The sequence below is a fragment of the Dendropsophus ebraccatus genome, chromosome 9, assembly GCF_027789765.1.
Source record: "Dendropsophus ebraccatus isolate aDenEbr1 chromosome 9, aDenEbr1.pat, whole genome shotgun sequence".
Lineage (NCBI taxonomy): Eukaryota > Metazoa > Chordata > Amphibia > Anura > Hylidae > Dendropsophus > Dendropsophus ebraccatus.
Window position 1 is genome coordinate 77,522,297 of NC_091462.1, and position 19,646 is coordinate 77,541,942.

The 19,646-nt window shown below is 46.3% G+C and overlaps 1 protein-coding gene across 1 annotated transcript in view; it reads left to right on the top strand.

Moving 5' to 3' along the window:
• Positions 1 to 778: 778 nt before the first annotated feature.
• Positions 779 to 19,646, top strand: part of METTL22 (methyltransferase 22, Kin17 lysine) — a 111,409-nt gene continuing 92,541 nt past the window's right edge. Inside the window, exons 1-2 of the mRNA XM_069985403.1 lie at positions 779 to 919; positions 15,467 to 15,626. Of these exons, the coding sequence (XP_069841504.1) occupies positions 848 to 919; positions 15,467 to 15,626 (232 nt within the window). The 5' untranslated portion in view covers positions 779 to 847. The remainder of the gene's footprint in view (positions 920 to 15,466; positions 15,627 to 19,646) is intronic.

Below are 19,646 nucleotides of genomic sequence, written 5' to 3' on the forward strand. Positions count from 1 at the left end.
TGCTAATAAGGCATAGATGAGGCGGTGCTAGTGATTTAGATATTCAGTCATGCGCAATGGCATCTATATTAGTATTCATTATTATTATTCAAAAAGGTCAAAAAGGGTAGAACAATACATTCTGTGCAAAGATACTTTTTCATGAATCCAAGAGCACAATGTATTTGTTTTCCATAAATTGTTTATAGATAAGTGTCTCTGGGTCCTTGGGTATTATGCCTACAAATGATAACTTTCCAGGAGCTGTTCTAAGTGACGTGCTTCCAGCATTCCTCTTCTTCATCCAGAACATCTCTCTGTCACCCTCTGATCACGCTCTGATCATCTCCTCATTCAGAGGGCAGTCTATATAGGTGTAGTCATATAGGTACGGTGCAAGTAGGTAAAATCCCAATACCTGGCCTTATTACCTGGCACCCCCCATTATGCTGTACTGCACCCCCTGCTCCATGTACTACTGCACCCCCCATTATGCTGTACTGCACCCCTTCCCCCATGTACTACTGCACCCCCTGCTCCATGTACTACTGCACCCCCCATTATGCTGTACTGCACCCCCTGCTCCATGTACAACTGCACCATTATCATATTTACTGTTGTGTCCCCCTAACAATTACCTGTGGAAAGGACCTGCAGAGAGAAACTAACTTGTGGCAGCCCTATAGACCAGCCAGGCTAAACTGAATAAGCCACGCCTGCTGTACAGTCACATGACTTGAGGAAGTCATGTGACCTTGTGATGTCAGCAGGTCCTTTTGAAAATAGCGTCTACCGATTCATTACCCTATAAATAGCCTCCTCTGCCATTTACGGTTCTGCACCTGTGCTCCTTCTTCAGCGCGTCACGATGACGTCATCGCAGCGCGCCCGGGCCGCTCAGTGTGTGCCGGGGGTCTCTTCCCTGAGGCCGGGGCTTCGGGTGAGTGCAGCCCGCATTAACCCCTTCGTGTCCGACGGCTGCCGCTGTGGCTGTGTCAGACTGGGCGTCCATGTGCAGTGAGCAGGGCAGCTGCTGACGCTCCATTACTGTGATGTACACTGAGCAGGGCAGCTGCTGCCGCTCCATTACTGTGATATGCAGTGATACACGGTGTGACTGAGCTTCATTCTACAGTACAGGGGTACTACTCTGTAGATAGGGAGGGACAGGCCAGGAAGAGTTGTCATAGGATGCTATAAAACGTGCATATTAAACAGCATTATATCATGTATCGGCCATTCTGTATGTATCACTATGCTTGCGGCCGCATATAGCTGCTTACCCCCTGTAAGTGGTGGACAAGTGGATGGTGTTCTGCTTCACATACAAGTCATGAGGGGGATGGAGTTCAAAAGAACATGGCTGCTTCCTCAGGCTGGGTTCACACCTGCACTGGACTCCGTGCCAAATACCGCACAAAATAACGCAGCATGCTGCCCCCTTTATCTTATACAGTTACTGCCAGGATGCAGCATCTTTAGCAGAGAACAAACAGAAATCCTATGGACCCAGCCTTGTAAAAACAGCGCCACACATGCCCACAGGTTGTGTGTGGTATTTCACTTTAGCTCATTCAGTTCAAAAGCTCTGAGCTACAGAACCTGTGGACCAGGGGGGCTCTGTTTTTGCAAGAAGGCAGCCATTGTTTTCTAGATGCTCTTTAGGTGGCATGGTAGGCCCCTGAGCCTCTACTCTCCTTTCTGGTGTCTATAATTTATATGAATCTCAGACTATCTTGAGACACTTTCCGTTAAAAACTTAAAGGGGTATTCCCCCCAAAATTATTTTAGCATTAATACATTGCCCACCCCTAGCTTTCCATCTTTCCAATATAAAGTTATTATGGATTCTGCACAGTTTTGCTGTTATCTAGAAGCACTCACCCCCATGAAATGCAGAGAATCATCAGACCTCAGTCCAACCCAACACGCTCCCTGCTCCTGGTTCCCACCCTCCGAGACGGCATCACGTGTCCGCCATCTCTTCATTGGGCCGGGTTAGCGCTTCTCACCTAGTCCACTGAAGCGAGGGAGGACACTGAGACAGTGACTGCTGCTGATGATGATCACTGTCTCCCTCTCTGACAGCAGATCCCCCGCCCCCTGCATCTCACCACCACGTGGCCGTCTGTCCCGAATTCACCTCCCGGTGGCTGCCCCCCATCTCATCCCCCTTGTGGCCGCCCGCGGCACGTCCACCCCCCGCCCCCTCACATCTCACCTCCCGGAGACGGCTGTACCCTCCCCGCATCTCATCCCCCTTGTGGCCGCCCGCGGCACGGCCCTCACATCTCACCTCCCGGAGCCGGCTGTACCCTCCCCGCATCTCATCCCCCCCAGTGACTGCCCGCGGCACGTCCACCCCCCGCCCCCCTTGCATATCACCCCCCGGGGGAGGTGAGATACGGCGATACGGCCATATCCTAGGACAGAGTGGAAGACACTTATGGGATGGCTGGGAGCAGTAGTTCCTCAGACTGGCATCACACAAACATGATGTCACCCCGCCGTATCTCACCTCCTGGTGGCCGCCCGCGGAGGGGGGTTGAGATGTGGCGACGTGCCACCAGGAGGTGAGATGTGGGGGGTGGTGGACTTTGCCGGCACCGGAAGGTGACATGCGGGGGGGACACGGCTGCCGCGGGCGGCCACCGGGAGATGATATGCAAGGGGGGGGGGGGGACACGGCTGCCGCGGGCGGCCACCGGGAGATGATATGCAAGGGGGGCGGGGGGTGGACCGCGGGCGGCAACCGGGGGGACATCATGTTCGTGTGATGCCAATCTGTGGAACTACTGCTCCCAGCCATCTCATAAGTGTCTTCCACTCTGTCCTAGATTACAGGGGATGATATGGTATCCCCTGTGGAAGTGGAAGACACTTATGGGATGGCTGGGAGCAGTAGTTTCACGGACTGGCATCACACTAATATGACGTCCCCCCGCTGTATCTCATCTGCTGGGATTTGGGAGGGGGGGGGCAGGGGTTGGACGTGACGCGGGCGGCCACCGGGGGATGAGATACAGCGGGGGACATCATGTTTGCGTGATGCCAGTCTGTTGAATTACTGCTCCCAGCCATCCCATAAGTGTCTTCCACTGTGCCCTATGTGTTGCATCATGCCCTGTAACCTAGGACAGAGTGGAAGACACTTATGGGATGGCTGGGAGCAGTAGTTCATCAGACTGTCATAAGGATCATCAGGCAGAAGCATTGCATGATGGGAAATGTAGTTTCCTATCTTGGTTATAGATCGCTGTTAGAAAAAATTGTAACTGAGGAACGGCTGCAGCTAGAAAGACGGGAGACGGCTCAAAATACTCAGGGGGGTTTGTTGAGTAAGGCCAGATAGGTTTCGGGGCATTACATTTTTTTAGCTGTTGGGGGGGGGGAATACCCCTTTAACTACTAGGGAAGAGCATTTCCATACAAGTAGTCCAGTAGAGCTTATATGGCAGTAGTGCATGTTGTTTCAGAGGCAGCGTCTGCATAACAACTTATTTTGGTGCCATCCACAATAACCCTCCACCCGTGCATCCCTCATAGCAACTTATAATGGTGCCAGCCACAATAACCTTCCACCAGTGCATCCCTCATAGCAACTTATAATGGTGCCAGCCACAATAACCCTCCACCAGTGCGTCCCTCATAAAAACTTATATAGGTGCCAGCCACAATAACCCTCCACCAGTGCATCCCTCATTACAACTTATATTGGTGCCAGCCACAATAACCCTCCACCAGTGCATCCCTAATAACTACTTATAATGGTGCCAGCCACAATAACCCTCCACCAGTGCATCCCTCATTACAACTTATATTGGTGCCAGCCACAATAACCCTCCACCAGTGCATCCCTCATAACTACTTATAATGGTGCCAGCCACAATAACCCTCCACCAGTGCATCCCTAATAACTACTTATAATGGTGCCAGCCACAATAACCCTCCACCAGTGCATCCCTCATAACAACTTATAATGGTGCCAGCCACAATAACCCTACACCAGTGCATCCCACATAACTTATAATGATGCCAGCCACAATAACCCTACACCAGTGCATCCCACATAACTTATAATGGTGCCAGCCACAATAAACCTCCACCAGTGCATCCCACATAACAACCTATAATGGTGCCAGCCACAATAACCCTCCACCAGTGCATCCCTCATAACAACTTATATTGGTGCCAGCCACAATAACCCTCCACCAGTGCATCCCTCATAACAACTTATAATGGTGCCAGCCACAAAAACCTTCCACCAGTGCATCCCACATAACAACTTATAATGGTGCCAGCCACAATAACCCTCCACCAGTGCATCCCACATAACAACCTATAATGGTGCCAGCCACAATAACCCTCTACCAGGGCATCCCTCATAACCTATAATGGTGCCAGCCACAATAACCTTCCACCAGTGCATCCCGCATAACAACCTATAATGGTGCCAGCCACAATAACCTTCCACCAGTGCATCCCTCATAACAACTTATATTGGTGCCAGCCACAATAACCCTCCACCAGTGCATCCCACATAACTTATAATGGTGCCAGCCACAATAACCCTCCACCAGTGCATCCCTCATAACAACTTATAATGGTGCCAGCCACAATAACCTTCCACCAGTGCATCCCGCATAACAACTTATAATGGTGCCAGCCACAATAACCTTCCACCAGTGCATCCCTCATAACAACTTATAATGGTGCCAGCCACAATAACCCTCCACCAGTGCATCCCTCATAACAACTTAATTATTGGTGCCAGCCACAATAACCCTCCACCAGTGCATCCCTCAGAGCACTCATAACTACCCATAATGGTGCCAGCCACAGTAACCTTCCACCAGTGCATCCCGCATAACAACTTATAATGGTGCCAGCCACAATAACCTTCCACCAGTGCATCCCTCATAACAACTTATAATGGTGCCAGCCACAATAACCCTCCACCAGTGCATCCCTCATAACAACTTATATTGGTGCCAGCCACAATAACCCTCCACCAGTGCATCCCTCAGAGCAATCATAACTACCCATAATGGTGCCAGCCACAGTAACCTTCCACCAGTGCATCCCGCATAACAACTTATAATGGTGCCAGCCACAATAGCCCTCTACCAGTGCATCCCACATAACTACTTATAATGGTGCCAGCCACAATAACCCTACACCAGTGCATCCCACATAACAACCTATAATGGTGCCAGCCACAATAACCCTCCACCAGTGCATCCCACATAACAACCTATAATGGTGCCAGCCACAATAACCCTCCACCAGTGCATCCCACATAACAACCTATAATGGTGCCAGCCACAATAACCCTCCACCAGTGCATCCCACATAAGAATCTATAATGGTGCCAGCCACAATAACCCTCTACCAGGGCATCCCACATAACAACTTATAATGGTGCCAGCCACAATAGCCCTCCACCAGTGCATCCCTCATAACAACTTATAATGGTGCCAGCCACAATAACCCTCCACCAGTGCATCCCACATAACTACTTATAGTGGTTGCCAGCCACAATAACCCTCCACCAGTGCATCCCACATAACTACTTATAATGGTGCCAGCCACAATAACCCTCCACCAGTGCATCCCACATAACAACTTATAATGGTGCCAGCCACAATAACCCTCCACCAGTGCTTCCCACATAACAACCTATAATGGTGCCAGCCACAATAACCCTCCACCAGTGCTTCCCACATAACAACCTATAATGGTGCCAGCCACAATAACCCTCCACCAGTGCATCCCTCATAACAACTTATATTGGTGCCAGCCACAATAACCTTCCACCAGTGCATCCCTCATAACAACTTATATTGGTGCCAGCCACAATAACCCTCCACCAGTGCATCCCTCATAACAACTTATATTGGTGCCAGCCAAAATAACCCTACACCAGTGCATCCCTCATAACAACTTATAATGGTGCCAGCCACAATAACCCTACACCAGTGCATCCCGCATAACAACTTATAATGGCGCCAGCCACAATAAACCTCCACCAGTGCATCCCACATAACAACCTATAATGGTGCCAGCCACAATAACCCTCCACCAGTGCATCCCTCATAACAACTTATATTGGTGCCAGCCACAATAACCCTCCACCAGTGCATCCCACATAACAGCCTACAATGGTGCTAGCCACAATAACCTTCCACCAGTGCATCCCGCATAACAACTTATATTGGTGCCAGCCACAATAACCCTCCACCAGTGCATCCCTCATAACAACTTATATTGATGCCAGTCACAATAACCCTCCACCAGTGCATCCCTCATAACAACCTATAATGGTGCCAGCCACAATAACCCTCCACCAGTGCATGCCTCATAACTAATTATAATGGTGCCAGCCACAATAACCCTACACCAGTGCATCCCACATAACTAATTATAATGGTGCCAGCCACAATAACCCTCCACCAGTGCATCCCTCATAACAACTTATAATGGTGCCAGCCACAATAACCTTCCACCAGTGCATCCCGCATAACGACTTATAATGGTGCCAGCCACAATAACCCTCCACCTGTGCATCCCACATAACAACCTATAATGGTGCCAGCCACAATAACCCTCCACCAGTGCATCCCACATAACAACCTATAATGGTGCCAGCCACAATAACCCTCCACCAGTGCATGCCTCATAACAACTTATATTGGTGCCAGCCACAATAACCCTCCACCAGTGCATCCCTCTTAACAACTTATAGTGGTGCCAGCCACAATAACCTTCCACCAGTGCATCCCTCATAACAACTTATAGTGGTGACAGCCACAATAACCCTACACCAGTGCATCCCTCATAACAACTTATATTGGTGCCAGCCACAATAACCCTCCACCAGTGCATCCCACATAACAACCTATAATGGTGCCAGCCACAATATCCCTCCACCAGTGCATCCCTCAGAGCCCTCATAACTACCCATAATGGTGCCAGCCACAGTAACCCTCCACCAGTGCATCCCTCATAACAACTTATAATGGTGCCAGCCACAATAACCCTACACCAGTGCATCCCTCATAACAACTTATAATGGTGCCAGCCACAATAACACTCCACCAGTGCATCCCACATAACAACCTATAATGGTGCCAGCCACAATAACCCTCTACCAGGGCATCCCACATAACAACTTATAATGGTGCCAGCCACAATAGCCCTCCACCAGTGCATCCCACATAACAACTTATAATGGTGCCAGTCACAGTAACCCTCCAACAATGCATCCCACATAACTTATAATGGTGCCAGCCACAATAACCCTCCACCAGTGCATCCCACATAACTACTTATAATGGTGCCAGCCACAATAACCCTCCACCAGTGCATCCCTCATAACAACTTTTTATTGTGCCAACCACAATAACCCTCCACCAGTGCATCCCTCATAACAACTTATAATGGTGCCAGCCACAATAACCCTCCACCAGTGCATCCCACATAACAACTTATAATGGTGCCAGCCACAATAACCCTCCACCAGTGCATCCCTCATAACAACCTATAATGGTGCCAGCCACAATAACCCTCCACCAGTGCATCCCTCATAACAACTTATATTGGTGCCAGCCACAATAACCCTCCACCAGTGCATCCCTCAGAGCCCTCATAACTACCTATAATGGTGCCAGCCACAGTAACCCTTTACCAGGACTGGACTGCCCATCTGGCAAATGCCAGATAAGCCAGTGTGCTAAGTGGGCCAGCTTGACACTTGGCTTCTCCCCGCCACAGCACCCTCTCTGCACTTTGCAAGGTAGTTAGTCGTTGGTTACAGAAAGATAAATAGTTTAGGTTCAGACCATCCTTAATTGTGAATCATAGGGAAAGCAAAAGAATCGACAACGAACCTATGGGAAAAGGTAGTTGAACTGTATAAAACAGAAAAGGGGTACAAAAAGATATCCAAGGAATTGATAATGCCAGTTAGCAGTGTTCAAAGGGTGACTAACAAGTGGAAAATCAGGGTCTCAGTACCAACCAAACCATAGCAGGTACAGCAGACCAAGAAGAATTTCAGCCACAACTGCCAGGAAAATTGTTCAGGATACAAAGAAAATCCCATAAATAACATCAGCTGAAACACCAGACTCTCTGAAAACTGACGCAATGTAGCTGTTTCAAGATGCACAAAAGGAGGCACTAGAAGAAAAATGGGCTGCATGGTCGAGTCGCCAGAAGAAAGCCTTTACTGTGCAAATGCCACAAAGTATCTCGACTACAATCGCCAAACAGCACAGACACAAACCTCAAAACTTCTGGAACAAGGTCATTTGGAGTGATGAGACCAAAATCTAACTTTTAAGGGGTGGATTGCTGATGTTTTGGCGATGTGTGAGCTACAAAGGCTCAGGAAACTTGGTGAAACCTGAAGCAAAGATCAATGCAGCAGGTTATCAGCAAATACTGGAGGCAAATTGGCACTGATCAGCCCAGAAGCTGCGCGTGGGATATACTTTGACGTTCCAACATGACAATGATACAAAACACAAAGCCAAGTTGATCATCACTTACTACAGCAGAACAAGGTGAAGGTTCTGGAGTGGCCATCTGAGTCTCCTGACCTCTATATCATTGAGCCACTCTGGGGAGATAGTAGGCATGCAGTTCATGCAAGACAGACCAGGAATTTACAAGAACTGGAGGTTTTGCCAAGAAGAATGTGCAGCCTTACCATCTGAGAAAATAAAGAGCCCCATCAACCTCCACCACAAAATGCTTCAAGCCGTCATTAATGTTAGAGGGGGCAAAACACGATTTAAAGAACAGTGTCATTTGGATGTTTTTGGTTTTCATTATCATTTAACCCTTTAAGGACATGGCCCATTTTCGTTTTTACGTTTTCGGTTTTTCCTCCTTGTGTTTAAAAGGTCATAGCACTTGCATTTTTCCACCTAGAAACCCACATGACCCCTTATTTTTTGCGTCACTAATTGTACTTTGCGATTACAGGCTGAATTTTTGCATAAAGTACACTGCGAAACCAGAAAAAAATTCAAAGTGTGGTGAAATTGAAAAAAAAAACGCATTTCTTTTATTTGGGGGAAATGTGTTTTTACGCCATTCACCCTGGGGTAAAACTGACTTGTTATGCATGTTCCTCAAGTCGTTACGATTAAAACGATATATAACATGTATAACTTATATTGTATCTGATGGCCTGTAAAAAATTCAAACCGTTGTTAACCAATATACGTTCCTTAAAATCGCTCCATTCCCAGGCTTATAGCGCTTTTATCCTTTGGTCTATGGGGCTGTGCGAGGTGTTATTTTTTGCGCCATGATGTGATCTTTCTATCGGTACCTTGATTGCCCATATACGTCTTTTTGATCGCTTTTTATTAAATTTTTTCTGGATTTGATGCGACCAAAAATGCGCAATTTTGCACTTTGGGATTTTTTTGCGCTGACGACGTTTACCGTACGAGATCAGGAATGTGATTAATTAATAGTTCGGGCGATTACGCACGCGGCGATAGCAAACATGTTTATTTATTTATTTATTTGTTTACTTTTATTTAAAACCTGGGAAAAGGGGGGTGATTCAGACTTTTATTAGGGGAGGGGGCTTTTTACTATAAACAACACTTTTTTTTTTTTTTTTACACATATACTAGAAGCCCCCCTGGGGGACTTCTAGTATATACACTGTGATCTCTCATTGAGATCTCTGCAGCATAGATATGCTGCAGAGATCCATGAGATCGGCACTCGTTTGCTTTCGGCTGCTGCAGCCGGAAACAAACGAGTGCCGAGCCGAGGACGGCGCCATCTTGGACGCGTCCCCGGCCGGCATCAGTAACGGAGATCGCTCCTCCGGGACAAGGTCCCGGAGGAGCGATCTCCCCCACTAGACACCAGGGAAACGTTGCCTCCGGTAATCGGAGGCAGCTGTCAACTTTGACAGCTGCCTCCGATTAGCTAATTAGCGGGCACGGCGATCAGACCGTGCCCGCTAATAGCGGCGGTCCCGGGCTACACGCGGCACCCGGGATCGCGGCACTTCACCGCTTTGAAGTGCAAGTGAGGACATAGGACGTACCGGTACGTCCTATGTCCTTAAGAGGTTAAAAAGAGGAAACGCAGTAGTTTCACCATAAATGGCTTCACCCAACCACTAACCATAAGTGGAAAGAAAGTTTTTGTGTTATCATTATATTCTCTGAAAAAGGACAAGAAAGCAAAAATTCCGCCAGTGTATGCAAACTTTTGAGCACAACTGTAACTACCTATAACCGTTCGAGCCATAGTGATCCTCTACAAGTGCACTCCTCGCATTCCTTTAAAAGACCCTTACTAGTGCTATCCATTGAGCCCACTTAATGTGAATGTATCAGTTTGGTTAGTGATTTTATTTTTTCACCACCTGGTTGGCGCTGGCATGGAGATCCTGATGGTGCAGTCCATTTTTCAAAATGGTGCCCGATTCCCGTGATCGCCCCCGTTTGTTTCTTCATGTGCACTTTGGCCTGCTCTGTGCTCTAGAGGCAGGTGCCGTGCCCTCAGTGTAACAATATCCCCTCAGTGACGCAGCCAGACTTGATTTTGATGGAGGCATGTCACCCGGGGGGGGGGGGGGGGGATCAGTACACTAGGGATGCCCCCAGCCTGCCTCCAGTGCATAGAGTGGGCTGAAGTGCATATGAAGAAACAGACAGCGTTTTGGAAAATGGACTGCGCCACCATGATGTACTCACCGGTGCAAACCAGGTAGTAAAAACAAATCACTAAGCAAACTGGTACATTTGCTTTAAAGGTAATCTAACAGCAGGTTAGAAGAATTTAACCTACTGGTATTCTCCCATAAAACAGGGTTGTACAACAAGGTAGTTTTCATCCTCATCCTCATTACTGTTTTTCTGCAATCCTTAATTTTATTGATATGTATGTGCTGTGTAGTATACACTGTGAGTTACCTACTGACTTTCAGCCTGTGTGACCCAACCTATGGCTGGGCCTCACAGGTTTCTATAGCTGGCAGACCCAGAGGCCATGGCACCTATCAGAACCCTGCAATCGCATATCAGGGGTGCTGAAGGGCGACAAAAGAAGACCCCTCCATCTGTCAACCCTGTAGATGCAGTGGTCAGTATTACAACATCTATAGGGTTAAACTGATGAGACTGGGGCCAGCATCGGTCTTCACAGCTGGGATGGGAGTGTGGCTGTGACTTGACAGGCGCCCTCATTCACTGGAATCGCCATGATGTGCCTGTGAAGCATGGTGCGTCATGGTATTAGCCATGGTGTCCACAAGTAGTGGTGGTGGTTGGGCATGCATGTTAATGTTTAATTAAAGCAGACCTGTGAGCAGGAAAACTGATGGAGATGACTGGTGGAGCTCCCATCATCCAGATTTTTTAGTGTGAGGAAAAGTGTATGATCAGTGGGGGTCTGGCTTTTAAGTACCTTTCAGTTTGTGAGAATTAATGGAATGCAGGGCTGATGTAGCAGTTATGTTTTCCCCTGCACAATGGTATACCAGAGATGTGTTTCTTTTATTCCTACAAATTGTTGTGGTGCCAGAGGTCCAGCCAAAATATAATTTTTAATATGTTTTACACAAATTATGGGAAATGCACACATAGTGCTATTTCTCTCTGTAGTAGATCAGAGAGGCTTAAAGGGGTTGTCCGGCGATAAAAAATTATTCACAGAATAACACACATTACAAAGTTATACAACTTTGTAATGTATGTTATGTCTGTGAATGGCCCCCTTCCCCGTGTCCCACCACCCCCACCCGTGTACCCGGAAGTGTGGTGCGCTATACATTACCTGTCACGTGCCGACCACGGTCTCCGATCCTCAGCAGTGACGTCTTCTTCGGGAGGCCAGCGGATCTTCCCGAGTGCCGGCCGCCCTCTGCAGCGTCATCCGAAGCTCAGCCGCGATTAGCTGAGCATAACTGTGCTCAGCCAATCGCGGCTGAGCAGCTGATGACGTGGCCGCGTCATCAGCCGCTCAGCCGCGATTGGCTGAGCACAGTTATGCTCAGCCAATCGCGGCTGAGCTTCGGATGACGCTGCAGAGGGTGGCCGGCACTCGGGAAGATCCGCCGGCCTCCCGAAGAAGACGTCACTGCTGACGATTGGAGACCGTGGACGACACGAGATGCGGTGAGTATAATGCACCACACTTCCGGGTCTAGCGTGGGTGGGGGGAAACACGGGGAAGGGGGCCATTCACAGACATAACATACATTACAAAGTTGTATAACTTTGTAATGTGTGTTATTCTGTGAATAATTTTTTATCGCCGGACAACCCCTTTAATTCTCTCAAAAAAAAAGAGGGAACAGGGGATGGCAGCACATCAAAGGCATTTTTGACTGGAGAGGTGTTGGGGGGCCATGGGGGACATTTGGTGATGCTACTGGGCAGGGGGGTGTTAAAGCTAGCACGGAGATAGTACCATGCTAGCGGCGCCTCCTGCAGCAGCTCCTGGACCTCCCAACTCCTCTATTATGCGACCACACAAGCTTGCAGGACTGCTGATCCAGAACCACCTCCTGCAGTTACTGGCTAACAGGGGTTCCTGCTGTGACTCCCTCTGCACAGGCTCCTCTAGATCCTAACTGACAGGCCTGCATTAACTCCCCCCTGCCCAGCAGCATCACCAAATGTCACCCATGTCCCTCCAGCCATAAATGCCCTTGATATACCGCCATCCCCTGCTCCCTCTTACTTATACGAATGTAATTCGTATACTATACAGCACCCCCTGCTGGACACATTAGGTATATATAGCACACAGGATTCTTACTATCTGATCTATCTATCTGTACTATATGTGCATTTACCATAATAAGTGTATATTAGGGTTTTGTCTAACTTTGCCTATGTAATAACATATCAAAAATTATATTTTGGATATATATTACTGGAAACCAGGGCGGAGATTTTCTCTGCAAATGGAATTGTATGTATGTTTAGTGATTTTGTGCCAATATATGCACCAAGTCCTACCCATTTGTATGACAATCTGTGTGTTGTGAACAGTATCCTTCTGTCCGTTATACCCCCACCAGCAGGGAGACCCGCGCATGCCTTCTCTCAGAAATAGGAGAGCTATAAGCATTGCAGGTGGCCTGGAGTTTGATGTATTGGAAAGACGCTGGAATAAGAAGGCAAGGTGTGACCTATGGCCAGGATTATGGGCTGCCTGTGACTTCTGCTGCCTACTTTGTATTTACCGTAGCTAATGTATAAAGAAAAAGCAGCACATTGCTCTGTATGTGACAGGATCTGTCCACGGTGCTGAAAATGGGGAAAGAGCCTGTTTGAGTAGGAGGAAAAATGTAAAATCCTATAGAAATTCTTCAGACTTGCCAGTATCTACAGAGAGACGCTGCAGGGAGCAGAAAGTAAACTGGCATTGGCTCTATGCTCAGAAACCTGGATTGCCAAGTGAAACTTTCATATGGTTAACTTTTCTCTTTCACATGTTAGTTATCTTATATTTAGTGTATCCCTGAAAGAAAACTTCACATTTGCCCTTTTAGATTTATCAATCTGTCTGTTATAGAGAGTAGCAGTGTGTGACATGCCTAGAGAACTCCTTCAAACGGCAGCTGGTACATCAGTATAAAAGCTTTGCTTTATTTTGTACTTTTGTGTTTTTAAATTTCATTTATGTTTTTTTTTGTTTCAGAAATAAATGTTTAACCCCTTCCCCAGCATACACTGTGGACCTTAGTGCCCAAGTAATTTTTTCCTAGTCATCCTCTATGACAGCACCACAGGAGGTTGACGTCAGACCATAGAGGGACAGGAAAAAGAAAGAGGTTAAAAAGCCCCTCCCCTTGTTAATCAGCAGTGTTTTTTTCTGTTCTTTGGGGCAGAGAGGGGCTGCATGGGGTCTCTGTGGCGTCTGAAGGTTTGTTTCCTGTGCTGAGATTGATTGGGGTCCCCCCCTTCCTTTTTTTATTTTTCCATCAACATTTAAGCCATATGAGGGCTTTTTTTGCTGGACAAGTTGTAATTTTTATTGGTACTATTATGGAATCTGTACCGTATTTTTCAGCGTATAAGACAACTTTTTAACCCCCGAAAAATCTGCTCAGAAGTCGGGGGTCATCTTATATGGTCGCTGCATATGGTGGGCGACCACAGTAAAAAGACAAACAATTCAACTCAACTGTGCCTCGTTCCCAGCAGCCACGCACATCCCCCATCATGTTTCCAGCGCAGGCAGCTGCTCAGATGAGACACTCGGCTGCTGGGAGAGCTTCGGGAGAATGACAGAGGCTTCAGGGAATTACGGCGCCTCTGTTATTCTCCCAAAGCTCTCCTAGCCGCCGAGCATCTTCAAGCTTTTCTGATTAGACACTCGGCTGATAGGAGAGCTTCGGGGACCTCCGGTGCAGACATTGTGCATCACATCGTTTGCACCGGATGACAGGAGACGCGCGGCTGCCGGGAACGGAAGACAGGTGAGTTGATTTGTTTTTTTTTGTCGTTTTTTCTTCTTCAACTTCAGTTAACCACTGCCTGCAGGATAGATAGACGTGGCCATAACAAATGTGTATTTTTGTGTATAGTAAAAAGGGAAAGTAAAGAGAAAATGTACTGCAAATAGAAAATTTTTATTACATTTCTGCTGACTCCGCTTGTAAATTCCGCCTCTTTTACTCAGTGTGCAAGGGCCCTTAGGGTGGGTTCACACGTATCAGAATCACAGCGGATTTCATGCTGCAATTCCGCAGCAAAATCTGCTGTCCTTCCTGCTACTGTCAGTTTTTTCATTCCGCTGCGAGTAACTAAACCAAGTCCCCCTTAATCCGTCCACCCTCCGGCCTACTTCTGTGGCTCCCGGCTTCTGACATCTCGCTCAGCCAATCAGTGTGCTGTCCCGCCACAGTGTGCTGTCCCGCTGATTGGCTGAGTGGGAAGTTGAGGAGCCACAGAAGCAGGTTGCAACGCAGACGGGTAAAGTATTCAGCTGTGGGTTGAGGGGGGACAGGGTTTACTTATAACGGAATGAAAAATCTGCTGCGAGTATGTAAACCCATACAAACTCACAGTACTGGGAATTGCAGCTGATTTTGATTATGGTACATGTGAAGCTATCCTAAAGGGTTAAACTGTCAGGAACAGAGGCTTCTCTGTTCCTAGTAGATACAGTCGTGGCCCACATCTGCACCACCTTATTTTGGGTTTACTGTAAAAGAAAAAAAAAAAAAAAAAAAAAAAAAAAAAGGGCCTTAATGACTACTGTAAAAAGGTGTATTAAGAAGTTTTCTTTTACCAGAGAGCAGTGCATTGTGGAAACTCAGGTGACAAGTACACAATATTGCTGTTAAGGAATAAACATGTTAAAGGAAGCATTGAGTATATTTTCCAGATACTGTCAGAATGCACCACATATTGCGGGCCTTTTAACTATTTTTCTGTACTGTGGGATGACACATCCTCTCTAAGAATTGCGATTGTTATATGTTTTTCAGCCATCACATGAGATCCAGGAACAAGAACATGCCAATGAGGGGCAGCAGGCAGAAATGGAAGAGATAACTTTCTCTAAAGACACGGTCCTATCCGATATCCATCTACGGATCCAGCATAAAAGACAATTCATGGTCAGACTGAATGCAGTTGGACAGCCAGGTAAAGGATTTGATGAAAGTGTCGCTCATCTGTTTAACCTGTATTGTAGTGAAGAATTTACAGACAGTAGCCGCACTGTAATATCTCATCACCTCCCCAATGGCGCCATCCAAGAACAGAACTGCAGAGGATTTTGTTGGCAATGTTTACCCAGCAGATGTGAAATGTCTCCTTGAACATTTACAGTGTAGAAACCATATGCTCTATAGAAACAGCCCATCTTAGCTCTGTTATGATGTATCTACTTGCAGGTCACATTTGCTTCTTGTATTACTGCTTTGTAAACATTGTAACATTTTGTTATGAAATGTTTATAGTTTTGTATCCATAATTATAAATATTCTTCAAGTAAATCATTGCCAGCAAGTTTCTTTGTTCTACGTCGATGACCAGCGTTTTTTTATTTTTTAATAAAATGGTCAATGAGGGGTGTGAGGGTGTTTTTATTTGAATAAAAAATTTTTTTAACTTGTATCTTGTCTTTATTTCTTTACTTTATAGACTTAGTAGTGGAAGCCGTCTAATAGACGGAATCCATTACTAAGTTGGGGCCTAGTGTTAGCCGGTATAAAATGGCTAACACTAACCCCCTATTATTACCCCAGTACCCAATGCCACCAGGGGTACTGGGAAGAGCCGGGTGCCAGTGGTCCCGGAGCGTCAAAATTGGCGCTCCTGGACCGGGCGGCAGCAGGCTGGTAAGATTTAGGCTGGGGAGGGCCTAAACCAATGGCTCTTCCCACCCTGGTGTTACCAGGCTGCTGTCGTTTGGTTTTTAACCCGGCTGGTTATAAAAATAGGGGGGACCCTATGCGTTTTTTTAAATTATTTATTTATTTAAAAAAAAAACCCGCATAGGGTCCCCCCTATTTTTATAACCAGCCGGGTTAAAAACCAAACGACAGCAGCCTGGTAACACCAGGGTGGGAAGAGCCATTGGTTTAGGCCCTCCCCAGCCTAAATCTTACCAGCCTGCTGCCGCCCGGTCCAGGAGCGCCAATTTTGACGCTCCGGGACCACTGGCACCCGGCTCTTCCCAGTACCCCTGCTGGCATTGGGTACTGGGGTAATAATAGGGGGTTAGTGTTAGCCATTTTATACCGGCTAACACTAGGCCCCAACTTAGTAATGGATTCCGTCTATTAGACGGCTTCCACTACTAAGTCTATAAAGTAAAGAAATAAAGACAAGATACAAGTTAAAAAATTTTTTTATTCAAATAAAAACACCCTCACACCCCTCATTGACCATTTTATTAAAAAATAAAAAAACGCTGGTCATCGACGTAGTCCACGGAATCCGACGTAATCCCCAGGATACCGATATCTGAAAAACATAAAGGGAGAAACACACAAAAAACACACACACAGGAGCACAACACCCATCATTGTGAGCGGTGTTGTGCTCCTTACAGTATGCAGCATCTTTACAGATCGCTGCTTACAGTCTGGCCCCCAAGGGGTTAAGGGAGGATGTATTGCATCCCCCTTAACCCCTTGGGGGCCAGACTGATGTCAGACTGCACCCATCCCAGCAAGGAAGGGGTTAAGTGACCCCCCTTCCTTGCTGGGAGGGGTGCAGTGCTGGGGAGGGGGTGGGGAAAGCTCTATACTCACCCTGATGTGTCCTCTTCGCTGGTCCGCAGCACAATGAAGTCACTGTGCTGCGGACCCGCTAATTATATGTGCGCTCAGCCGATCAGCCAATCAGCTGAACGCACATATAATTCTAAATGTTTCTTCTAATAATACTATTGTGATAACATAATTAGAAGAAACATTTGATGTTTTCATTAAAGTAAAGTGATGATTAGTACAGAAAGCTCTATTGCCGGGAATATGAATTAATGGCTTATGGAGCTTCCTGTACTAATTAATATTTAATTAATAAAACACATTTTCGATGAAATAAATTCAGTTTCGTTAATTATAAAGAATCCATCATTTTGTAATTAAATATTCTGTCAAAAAATAAATATATATATAAATATACATTTATTTATATATATATTTATTTTAACAGTATATTTAATTGCAAAATGATGGATTAGTTTAAATTTAATTATTGAACAACGAAAGGGACTTTATTACAACGAAAATGTGTTTTATTATTTTAATAGATTAACCATGAGAGCCATCGGCATTAGTGCAGAGGATCACAAACCCCGGTAATAGCGATTCCTGTAAACTGTTTCCCTGCTTTCCCAGATGCATTCCAGAGGTGTTTGCATCACTTTCTTAAGATTTTATTTGTTATTTTTAGTTGAACCAGATTTCCAAGTAAATGACCGTATGTTTTCAGCCGCATGTCTATTTTTTCCCACGGCCGTAGTTTCATCCGCACATTTACAGCCGCATAAAAAATACAGCCGCACAGTTACATAGTGTGAACCTAGCCCCAGACTGTATGTCATAGCTGTTCTGTAAGACTATACCCTATTAAAGAGAGCACATTTATCCTCACACTTTGGGGGCTATTTAGTGGGTGCAATTCTCTTTCCTTAGGCTCTTTAACCGCTTACTGCAAAATGACGTTTTGGGAACATTATGCTGTCTTGCTCCCCCCACTGTAGGGCGGCAGGAGGCGGAGACCACACATTACCTTCTCCCGCCGCCACTGCCCAAAGAGGAGCCGCACTCTTCTCTTGGCAGTTAACCCCTTAGATGCCTTGGTTGGGGCCACCCGAGCTGTCTATGGGGAATTAGGAGGGAGATCAGCTCCCTCTGTCACTCCTCAGGGCCACATGAGCGATCGCACGTGTACAAGGCAGCCATGCCGGTGCTTTTGGGTTGCAGGCTTAAGTAACTGATGCACTGAGGCAGGAGCGTGATCATAGGAGCTGTCAGTGTGTAACTAAGAGCTGATACGTGAATATAATGTTCTAAATGTGTGCTCGAGCACCGTCTGTTATGATCGAGGCAGCATACTATGGGTAGTGGGATAACCTGTAGGTCCCAATTTGAACAGTGTCATTAGAATAGGAATGTATCCCCGTTCCGCGCTAGTAGTGGTGAAAAGGACATTCTGTACAATGTGTGGACTACACCTTTCTCCACAATATCTTGCCCCAGGAACGTGTGCACTGGACCATCAAGCTGACCGCAGCATTGACAGATATTTCTGCTACGGAGGTCAGTTACAGCTTGCATATATTGTCTCATTGATCTTTGAGCGAACTGTTTTCTCAACCAGCTTTTAACCACTGCTAGTGCAGAATGGGAATTCATTCCTAGTGTATAAAATGCATTACAGCACAGATCATGTGCTGTAATGTATTATATATATGTGATCCTCTGATGAGACAAAAAAAACACAACCCACAAATACACAATAAATAAATAGATAACTAAAGGAGAAGTCCGGCAAAATTTTTTATTTAAGTATTATATTAGCCCCCAAAAGTTATACAAATCACCAATATACACTTATTACAGGAAATGCTTATAAAGTGCTTTTTTCCCTGCACTTACTACTGCATCAAGGCTTCACTTCCTAGATAAAATGGTGATGTCACGACCCGACTCCCAGAGCTGTGCGGGTTGTGGCTGCTGGAGAGGATGATAGCAGAAGGATGCTCAGTGTCCCTCCAGTGCCCTGTGTCCCTCAGTGTCCCACATTCCCCATTCTTCATTATAAATGATCCCTTATAAATAAAATACACAGATTTGGTATCCCCTTGTTTGTAATGACCTCCTCTGTCAACCCTTTACATCAATTATGTTGCCTGATTAACACCATAGAAGAAATAAAAAAAACGAACCAAGTTTACCAATTTTTTGTTAAAGGGGAACTCCGGATAAGAAAAACTTTTCTATTAAAAGTACATTAAAAGTTAAATATATGTGTCTATACAATGTATTACCGTATCTGTGCAGTTCTGCCACACTGGTAGCTGATAGAAATCCAGGAAGTGAAAAAAATGGTCCCTGTGCAAATCCACATCCCCTGAGTAATTCACCATCTCTGACCGGCCAGAAGCAGGTGTTGCACTGATTTCTCTAATTGTGCAGAAGTGTGCAG